This window comes from Xenopus tropicalis, chromosome 3 (assembly GCF_000004195.4).
Source record: "Xenopus tropicalis strain Nigerian chromosome 3, UCB_Xtro_10.0, whole genome shotgun sequence".
NCBI lineage: Eukaryota > Metazoa > Chordata > Amphibia > Anura > Pipidae > Xenopus > Xenopus tropicalis.
This window is the reverse complement of record NC_030679.2, coordinates 144,371,139-144,381,749: the sequence shown is the minus strand read 5'-3', so window position 1 is coordinate 144,381,749 and position 10,611 is coordinate 144,371,139. Positions and strand designations below refer to the sequence as shown.

The following is a 10,611-nucleotide window of genomic DNA, read 5'->3' as shown; positions in this document are numbered from 1 at the left end:
ATTTTCAGGACTGTGTGTGGGCCTCAGAATTATCGTCCCAACAATTCTCATAGCATGGCAATTGGTCGTTTAGTTGATTGGACATGTTAGGTAATACAGGCACAGATATCATCTGTTCAAAATTTTCTATCTGATGATATCCTTGGATGACCAATGTATATCCAGACATAACTTTCGGATGATTGTTGTCTAGCAATTATTAATGGTCAGAACATTGTGCAATTTGTCATTTCTAGACTTTAATCCTACAATTTCAATCTGAATGTTCGTTTGGGTATCGATCGTACATTTTAACGCAACGATCACAAACTTCCACTTTATTTTTGCTTAGGTTTTAGTCGTCTTGTGATGGAAGAGGGTCCAAAAAGCCACAGCACATTTAGATCAGCGATGGGCAAACAGAGGGCCTCTACTTCAACTTACAGTACTGGGAGTTGTAGTTTAACATCTGGTAAGCAACAGTTTCTTATCACTGCATTATAGTCTGAAGTAACATTACATTTCACCAGCAAGTGCAAGAGTACAATAGTTTAATACTTTATTTACATAGAAAACAGCAAGTATACTTCATTCCCACTCCAGATATAGATACAGTGTGCAGATCTTCCCAAAACCCCTCTATTCCAGGTTTAATAGGAAAAAACACCACAAGACTTTTTACAACATGGGTCCTGCACAAACATGAACTGGCAGCACTTTCCACCAATTGCGTCATAGCTCACGTCTGCCCTGTTGGGACAGCCTTTGGGAATGGGAAGGAAGTAATAGACCAAAACCCGGAATTCAACAAGGAAATATATACACTTTAAATATAAAACCATAGAAAAAGAGGTTTCTAACCGAAGACAAGTTCCTCTATAGTGAACACACTGAAAACAAAGCCTTGATATAAAAATGCCCACAAGTGACTGCAGTTCCACTAAAACCAAATGCTTGAAAGGCATTGCTACCGTCAGCTGTATGTATATGACTTTGGCACACTGGATCTTGTCAAACCCCATTCAGATGTAGCCTTGACTGGCACAGAGGTGTTATAAGTGCATCCAACTGCCGACAATGGATCTTCACTGTGTATTTCTTTGCTTAGTAGCTTCCAGACCCTCAGTGCCTTGAAGAGTAAGAGAGTAGCCCATTTCACAAATAGAACAAAAATGGAAGTTCCAGACTTCAGTAGTACAGAAAAGAGAGAGGAACAGTCGGCCCACTGTTAGAGATGCATTGCGGTATCTCTTGTATTGAGCCACGTATTTGGCTAATGGTAGTGGCAAGTACTGACCACTGATCACAAGTCTGCACTAATTGGAACCACATTCACTATCAAGTGCAGTAAAAGTTTCAAATCTTTGGCCAGCGACCAAAATAAAAGGTCTATTTTGAGCTGGACTGAAAGACGGGAGGCAGGACACGGCGGGAGTTGGCTTTCACCCAAGGGTGTTCCATAACCCCTTTCAGTGGGAGGCGCTGGGGTGGGTGGTAACGGAGGAGTTTGCTGATTAGGTCCTTTGATCCGTCAGACAGGAATGGTGGAAACTTAAGGTCAACCTATTGAAGAAAAGGGGTGGGAAATGGTTACTCGTGTACGAGTCATAAACGTACAAATTCCACGTTACAGGTATGGGACCTGTTATCCAGAATACTCGGGACCTGGGGTTTTCCAGATAAGGAAATTTGGATCTCCTACTGTTTTATTATTACAGAGAAAAGGGAATCATTTAACCCTTAAATAAACCCAATAGGGCTGTTCTGCCCCCAATAAGGGGTAATTATATCTTAGTTGGGATCAAGTACAGGTACTGTTTTATTATTACAGAGAAACAATTTTTAATAAATGTGAATTATTTGATTAAAATGGAGTATGTGGAAGATGCCCTTTCTGTAATTTGGAACTTTCTGGATAACAGGTTTCCAGATAACGGGTCCTATACCTGTACTATACAGTGGGGGCGGGCAACTTACATTAACAATCCTCCGGTGTGTTTCTGTGTGGGATGGACTGTCAAACGGAGGCATTCCTACAAGGAACTCAAAGCAGAGAACCCCAGCACACCACAGATCCACTTTCTCATCATGGGTCTTTCCCTCGATCATCTCTGGGGGCAGATAATCCAAGGTTCCACACATTGTCCGTCTCCTGCACATAAAAAAAAAATCTGAATTAGCCGCAGTGAAGAAGGTTCAGTATAAAAGAGCTATGGTTTTGATCACTGAGCCTTAGTGGCTCGCCAAAACCCCAGAGGTTGCTCAATGAAGGCAATGAAAAGCAGTTCCAGACTCCATAAATCACCAAAAGTTACTTTTTGGGGGTGGGAAATTATATACTATTTTGACTACTTGTTACAATAAAGAAAGTCATTGTTGGACTGAACATCAGATTCTCCAGACGTACCTGAGTGAGGGGGCATGAACAGACCAGCCAAAGTCTGCAATTTTCAGCTCCCCTTTGTATCCCATCAGCAGGTTCTCCGGCTTGATATCTCTGTGGATGACCTTCCTTTCGTGGCAATACTGCAGGGCATCAGCCAGCTCTTCCATAAACTGGAAAACAATTCACATGGGAGGATTAGGAAGAGAAACCGTTGCCGGCACAAGATCATAATGTGGTACATTCCTGGCACAACACCAAAGCAATGGCTCCCAAGTGTCCCTTGCACCACAGTGCCTGCTATAGGCAAAAGGGCTCAGTTGGTACTGGTTAACCATTTGTTAGATGACCACTGACATACACACTAACCCATAGCATCTATCCATTAGCTTTATCTTTAGATTTGTTGGATTTCTGCAGCTAGGCAAGATAAAAGGAGAAAGGAAAGTCATTTTAGCATTTTAGTGCCAATAGATTTGCCACGTTAGTGCAACCTAGAACACTATTCAGCAGAAAGCTTTACTATACTCAAGAGCCCTAGAAGCTCCCTCTGATAGCAGCTGCCATTTTAGCTTGGTCTTGGTAGCTTCCTGCTGCAGTTATAGCCGTTGAAAGCTCAGATCACACATTCTTAAGGGTGGGGAAGGGAGTTCTTATGCATTCTTATGGGGGATGGGGGGGGGGGGTAAGGGAACGAGCAGACCCAAGCCCCAAACCTGAAGGAGCCCTAAGAGAGGGGAAGTCCGATACCAAAGAACATGTTCCCAAAAAAGGAGACAAGTTTCTTTTGATAGAGGACTTTCTGTGAGTGCTTATGGCTGTATTTACATAGACCTTTAATATACAAGTGTGTATTTATATTATTATTAGGGATGCATATGCAAATTGAGCCATGGAGGGGTTAAAAAAAGAAGTGCACATTTTGTTTGTATGACAAAGTCAAGGGTTTGGATCCTGTTCAGCCAGGCACGTGGGTACGAACGGATCTGAATCCTACTGAAAAAGGCTGAATCCTGGATCCAGTGCATTCGTATATTATAAAGTGGACATTGAAACGCATTTAGACCCCTTAATTGGGTCTCCCCCACCCCGGTCCCACATCACTCACTGTAGCGCTTCTCTGCTCATCAAAGCGGCCATGTTTTTGCAGCTCCTTATACAGCTCGCCTCGAGGCGCAAACTCCAGCATGAGGTAGATTCGCTTGCGGTCGTGAAAGTAGTTGTACATACGTAGGATGTTTGGGTGCCTGAGGAGATGAAGGGACACTGGAAATCAGTGAAGAAGAGTATAGGCATGTATAGAGATTTTCTGCCCTTAAAGCCACAGTCTACCATTTAGTGATATTGAATGGCAGAGATCCCTTAAAGGAACAGTAACACCAAAAAAAGAAAGCATATCAAAGTAATTACGCCATAGAACCAATTATCCAGAATGCTCGGGACCAAGGGTTTTCCGGATAAGGGGTCTTTCTGTAATTTGCATCTTCATACCATAAGTCTACTTAAAAAAAAAATATGAACAAACATTTAACCCAATAGGATTGTTTTGCCTCCAATAAGGGGTAATTATATCTTAGTTGGGATCAAGTACAGGTACTGTTTTATTATTACAGAGAAAAGGGAATCATTTAACCATGAAATAAACCCAATAGGGCTGTTCTGCCCCAATAAGGGGTAATTATATCTTAGTTGGGATCAAGTACAGGTACTGTTTTATTATTACAGAGAAAAGGGAATCATTTAACCATGAAATAAACCCAATAGGGCTGTTCTGCCCCAATAAGGGGTAATTATATCTTAGTTGGGATCAAGTACAGGTACTGTTTTATTATTACAGAGAAAAGGGAATCATTTAACCATGAAATAAACCCAATAGGGCTGTTCTGCCCCCAATAAGGGGTAATTATATCTTAGTTGGGATCAAGTAAAGGTACTGTTTTATTATTACAGAGAAAAGGGAATCATTTAACCATGAAATAAACCCAATAGGGCTGTTCTGCCCCAATAAGGGGTAATTATATCTTAGTTGGGATCAAGTACAGGTACGGTTTTATTATTACAGAGAAAAGGGAATCATTTAACCATGAAATAAACCCAATAGGGCTGTTCTGCCCCCAATAAGGGGTAATTATATCTTCGTTGGGAACGAATACAAGGTACTGTTATTTTTACACAATTTAAAAAAAAAAAAAAAAAATCTGAATTAAAATGGAGTCTATGGGAGACAGGCTTTCCGTAATTCAGCGCTTTCTGGAAAATATGAAAATATATTGTACACTTTCATTTTTGTGTTATTGTTCCTTTAAAGCACAGCAGGAAGAATGGCAACAAATCAGAATTACACTAGAAATGAATAAAGGAAAGGGTCAGTAGTAAATCAGCAGGAGGAGATGTTGCATCCCTGGCGGCACTTACCTGAGGTGAGACTGGATCTCTATCTCACGCCGCAGTTGGTGCTCCACTCCCTCTTTTTCCAGCTGAGACTTGAACAGAACCTTTAAAGCCATAATGAACTTATTCTGCTTGTCCCTAGCCAGGTACACATTTCCGAACTTCCCCTTCCCCAATGGGCGGCCAATGTCAAAATCATCAATGGTGAACTTCCTTTTGGGCCTGAAGGTAAAACCAGAGATTTAGTTAGATCATTTACCACAATTCTCCATTGTATACGCTTGGATGATAATTTAAAGTCTACCATTACAGCCTGCTTATGGTTGCCTGGTCAGTGTCTGACTAGCCACTAGGTACCATTTTAAGCCGCTTGCAAGGGGACATGATTACTCTGTACAGGTACATTAGAGGGGATTATAGGCAGATAGGGGATGTTTTTTTTTCCCACCCATAAAAACGCACCAGAGGCCACTAGATTAGAGTAATGGAGCTTCCATTTAAAGCAGCGTAGGTGGTTTTTCATGGTGAGGGCAGTGAGGTTGGGGAATGCTCTGCCGGGGGATGTTGGGTAGGGGGTTCCTCACGGTGAGGGCAGTGAGGGGGTTGGGGAATGCCCTGCCGGGGGATGTTGGGTAGGGGGTTCCTCACGGTGAGGGCAGAGAGGGGGTTGGGGAATGCCCTGCCGGGGGATGTTGGGTAGGGGGTTCCTCACGGTGAGGGCAGTGAGGTTGGGGAATGCCCTGCCGGGGGGTGTTGGGTAGGGGGTTCCTCACGGTGAGGTTGTGGAATGCCCTTCCTAGTGATGTTGTAATGGCAGATTCTGTTAATGCCTATAAGAGGGGCCTGGATGAGTTCTTGAACAAGCAGAATATCCAAGGCTATTGTGATACTAATATCTACAGTTAGTATTAGTGGATATATATCTCTCTCTCTATCTCTCTATATATAGTTTATGAATGTGAGTGGATAGATAGGTCAGTGTGGGTCTGTATGTGAGTGTATAGATAGGTCAGTGTGGGTCTGTATGTGAGTGGATAGGTCAGTGTGGGTCTGTATGTGAGTGGATAGGTCAGTATGGGTCTGTATGTGAGTGAGTGGATAGATAGGTCAGTATGGGTCTGTATGTGAGTGGATAGGTCAGTGTGGGTCTGTATGTGAGTGTATAGATAGGTCAGTGTGGGTCTGTATGCGAGTGTATAGATAGGTCAGTGTGGGTCTGTATGTGCTGGGTTTACTTGGAAGGGATGAACTCTGGTCTTTTTTCAACCCTATGTAACCCCCAGGGTGTGAGAGAGGCAGATAAATGTCCAAAGTAAAAAAACACAACTTACAGCTCTGCCAGCGCAGTATTTTGGGATGACGCATCCATGCTTACTGCCACTCTACCTGAGAATCATAGAAAGACAACATTAAAACACATTCATTGGCAATTTCAAATGTGCGGGTCAAAGATGGACAACTGATGGGTCTCTCGATGTAATACATTGAGCTACAGCTTGCATAAACCTTCAGCTGCCAATAACCCTACAGCCCAAAAGAAAATGGAACCAGACCTTCCCAAGGGAAGGCAGAAGCAAAGCCAAAGTTACCTGGAACACTGGAGGATGCAGAGGGGGTTATGCGAGCGAGCTGAGCCCTCTGGGCCAGAAGATTGTCAGATGGAGTGGTAAATGTGGATACATATGGTTCCTTCCTCAGAACCCTCTGGGCTGCCGTAGCACTGGACGGAGTGGCAAACTGCAATGAACAGAACAGTTAGGAAATCACTAAATGCATAAAACATACAATATCCAGCCCTCTTGCAGCTACTTCTAATTGGCATCTTCCTACTGGTTGTAGTGATGTATTAGAGAGTAGCCCATACCTTGCTGGTGTAACTGGAGGGGTTGAGATTCTCTTTGTAAGACATCCTGCTGGGAGGAGAAAGGGAAAGTGTGAAGGTGCAGAACCACATTGTACAGTGCCCATATTTTAATTCCAGGTCATTTTAGCCGATTTAACATTTAAGGCTGATACAGCACAGTTATATTAGTAGCTGCTGCTTCTATGTGTATAGAAGTGTGTGCCAGTGTTTCCTGGGAGGCTATAATATAAATGTTCATAACTAATCTACCAATATAGCTTCTGTGAGTGGCCAGGACAAGGTAAGGAGGGACTGGTACTGCTTAAATGAGTGCCATCATGTGTCCAGTACAAGCTTGGTAAAAATGGTTATTTTGATACCGCCTGTGGGAATACCAGAACATGCCCAGTGCAAGGTTGGTAGGGGCTGGGCTATGGGTACAGTCTGTGGGAATACCAGAACATGCCCAGGACAAGGTGGGTACAGGCTGGGCTATGGGTACAGCCCATGGGAATACCAGAACATGCCCAGTACAAGGTTGGTACGGGCTGGGCTATGGGTACAGCCCATGGGAATACCAGAACATGCCCAGTACAAGGTTGGTACAGGCTGGGCTATGGGTACAGCCTGTGGGAATACCAGAACATGCCCAGTACAAGGTTGGTACGGGCTGGGCTATGGGTACAGCCTGTGGGAATACCAGAACATGCCCAGTACAAGGTTGGTACAGGCTGGGCTATGGGTACAGCCTGTGGGAATACCAGAACATGCCCAGTACAAGGTTGGTACAGGCTGGGCTATGGGTACAGCCTGTGGGAATACCAGAACATGCCCAGTGCAAGGTTGGTAGGGGCTGGGCTATGGGTACAGCCCATGGGAATACCAGAACATGCCCAGTACAAGGTTGGTACAGGCTGGGCTATGGGTACAGCCTGTGGGAATACCAGAACATGCCCAGTACAAGGTTGGTACAGGCTGGGCTATGGGTACAGCCTGTGGGAATACCAGAACATGCCCAATACAAGGTTGGTAGGGGCTGGGCTATGGGTACAGCCTGTGGGAATACCAGAACATGCCCAGTACAAGGTTGGTACAGGCTGGGCTATGGGTACAGCCTGTGGGAATACCAGAACATGCCCAGTACAAGGTTGGTACAGGCTGGGCTATGGGTACAGCCTGTGGGAATACCAGAACATGCCCAGTACAAGGTTGGTACGGGCTGGGCTATGGGTACAGCCTGTGGGAATACCAGAACATGCCCAGTACAAGGCTGGTACAGGCTGGGCTATGGGTACAGCCTGTGGGAATACCAGAACATGCCCAGTACAAGGCTGGTACGGGCTGGGCTATGGGTACAGCCTGTGGGAATACCAGAACATGCCCAGTACAAGGCTGGTAGGGGCTGGGCTATGGGTACAGTCTGTGGGAATACCAGAACATGCCCAGTACAAGGTTGGTACGGGCTGGGCTATGGGTACAGCCTGTGGGAATACCAGAACATGCCCAGTACAAGGTTGGTACAGGCTGGGCTATGGGTACAGTCTGTGGGAATACCAGAACATGCCCAGTACAAGGTTGCTATGGGCTGGGCTATGGATACAGCCTGTGGGAATACCAGAACATGCCCAGTACAAGGTTGCTATGGGCTGGGCTATGGATACAGCCTGTGGGAATACCAGAACATGCCCAGTACAAGGTTGCTATGGGCTGGGCTATGGATACAGCCTGTGGGAATACCAGAACATGCCCAGTACAAGGTTGCTATGGGCTGGGCTATGGATACAGTCTCCATGAGTGCCATGACATTCCCAGTGCAAGGATGGTATGTACTGGGCTATTATTACGGCCTGTGTGAGTGCCAAAAAGTTCCCAGTACAAAGCCCCGTACAACCCGCTCCTGCAAACCGCTCAGTGGCCCCAACGCACCCCAATATTTACCTCGATCTCCTTCAGAGCCCGGTCTCTCCTCTCCCGCACTTTCAAATGCAGTTGTAACTGCCGCTCGAATCTCATTCGCTATGACGTATCACTTTCAGCTCCCCCTTATTGGACGCGGCGGGAGAACGCTGCTCGTCTATTGGTTGAAAGCGTTTTTTAAAACTCCATCTTTGATTCGAAGTCCCTTCGTAACCCCGCCCCTCCTCTGACGCGACTGATTTCCGTCCCGTGTAAAGGGATTGGATAAATGAAGTAGTGCCTCATTGCGATTGGTCATTCACTACCCGTGTTTATATCAACTGCAAACTCCTATTGGCTGATGTGTTTTTTGTGGCGATTGGGCGCTTCAGTCTATTCTGGCCAATCGAATGCGGGAACGGGTTTGAGGTGTCCGCCATTTTGTTGTAGAACGAAATGGTGGTTCTTTGACCTCCAGTATGGCGATAATTACGTTTATGGGAATAATAACTGTTGAATATAAATACTGACTGCCTGCTTGGTTTCTACGTGTCTGTAAATTTATAATGGCAGCGTATAGCTGTTTGAATGCGCATTAGAAAGTCTGACATAGGGCTGTAGACTATAATGGTTTCTGTGAGGGGTGTACAAATCATTCATTTGGGAATTGACCAAATCCGCCTGCAAAACTGGGATAAAAAATGTATGTTGCCAAATTTGTCATTACAAGACCCAATAGGTATCGGACCCCTTATCTGGAAACCCATTATTATCAAGTTCCAAATTACAGAAAGGTCATCTCCCATAGATTCCATTTTAATCAAATAATTTACATTTTTAAAAATGGTTTCCTTTTTCTCTAATAATAAAACAGTACCTGTACTTGATCCCAACTAAGATATAATTACCCCTTATTGGGGCAGAACAGCCCTATTGGGTTTATTTAATGGTTAAATGATTCCCTTTTCTCTGTAATAATAAAACAGTACCTGTACTTGATCCCAACTAAGATATAATTACCCCTTATTGGGGCAGAACAGCCCTATTGGGTTTATTTCATGGTTAAATGATTCCCTTTTCTCTGTAATAATAAAACAGTACCTGTACTTGATCCCAACTAAGATATAATTACCCCTTATTGGGGGCAGAACAGCCCTATTGGGTTTATTTCATGGTTAAATGATTCCCTTTTCTCTGTAATAATAAAACAGTACCTGTACTTGATCCCAACTAAGATATAATTACCCCTTATTGGGGGCAGAACAGCCCTATTGGGTTTATTTCATGGTTAAATGATTCCCTTTTCTCTGTAATAATAAAACAGTACCTGTACTTGATCCCAACTAAGATATAATTACCCCTTATTGGGGGCAGAACAGCCCTATTGGGTTTATTTCATGGTTAAATGATTCCGTTTTCTCTGTAATAATAAAACAGTACAGGTATCGGACCCCTTATCCGGAAACCCGTTATCCAGAAAGCTCCGAATTAAGGAAAGGCTGTCTCCCATAGACTCCATTTTAATCAAATAATTCAGAATTTTAAAACTGATTTCCTTTTTCTATGTAGAAATAAACCAGTACCTTGTAATTGATCCCAACTAAGATATAAATAATCCTTATTGGATGCAAAACAATCCTATTAGGTTTAATTAATGTTTTATTGATTTTTTAGTGGACTTAAGGTATTAAGATCCAAATTACGGAAAGACCCCTTATCCGGAATACCCTTGGTCCCGAGCATTCTGGATAATGGGTCCTATACCTGTACCTGTACTTGATCCCAACTAAGATATAATTACCCCTTATTGGGGGCAGAACAGCCCTATTGGGTTTATTTCATGGTTAAATGATTCCCTTTTCTCTGTAATAATAAAACAGTACCTGTACTTGATCCCAACTAAGATATAATTACCCCTTATTGGGGGCAGAACAGCCCTATTGGGTTTATTTCATGGTTAAATGATTCCCTTTTCTCTGTAATAATAAAACAGTACCTGTACTTGATCCCAACTAAGATATAATTACCCCTTATTGGGGGCAGAACAGCCCTATTGGGTTTATTTCATGGTTAAATGAATCCCTTTTCTCTGTAATAATAAAACAGTACCTGTACTTGA

General features: G+C 43.7%; 1 protein-coding gene across 3 annotated transcripts; it reads right to left on the bottom strand.

Moving 5' to 3' along the window:
* Positions 1-513: 513 nt before the first annotated feature.
* aurkb (aurora kinase B) lies at positions 514-8,624 on the bottom strand. 3 transcript variants are annotated; one of them, XM_012953828.3, is made up of 9 exons: positions 8,535-8,603; positions 6,618-6,663; positions 6,343-6,490; positions 6,085-6,139; positions 4,778-4,975; positions 3,471-3,609; positions 2,387-2,535; positions 1,957-2,131; positions 514-1,542 (listed from the first exon to the last, which is right to left on the bottom strand). In XM_012953828.3, exons 2-9 carry the CDS (start codon positions 6,660-6,662, stop codon positions 1,369-1,371), a joined length of 1,083 nt encoding a protein of 360 aa, XP_012809282.1. In that variant the 5' UTR covers position 6,663; positions 8,535-8,603; the 3' UTR covers positions 514-1,368.
* Positions 8,625-10,611: the final 1,987 nt, after the last annotated feature.

Excerpts from the sequence above, each read along its gene's own strand:
- aurkb (XM_012953827.3), bottom strand. The coding sequence starts at position 8,609 with ATGAGATTCGAGCGGCAGTTACAACTGCATTTGAAAGTGCGGGAGAGG. Across the intron at positions 4,976-6,084 it reads AATACTGCGCTGGCAGAGCT|GCCCAAAAGGAAGTTCACCA; the intron begins GTAAGTTGTGTT and ends TTTTACCTTCAG. Across the intron at positions 3,610-4,777 it reads GAGATCCAGTCTCACCTCAG|GCACCCAAACATCCTACGTA; the intron begins GTAAGTGCCGCC and ends TCATCTCCTCAG.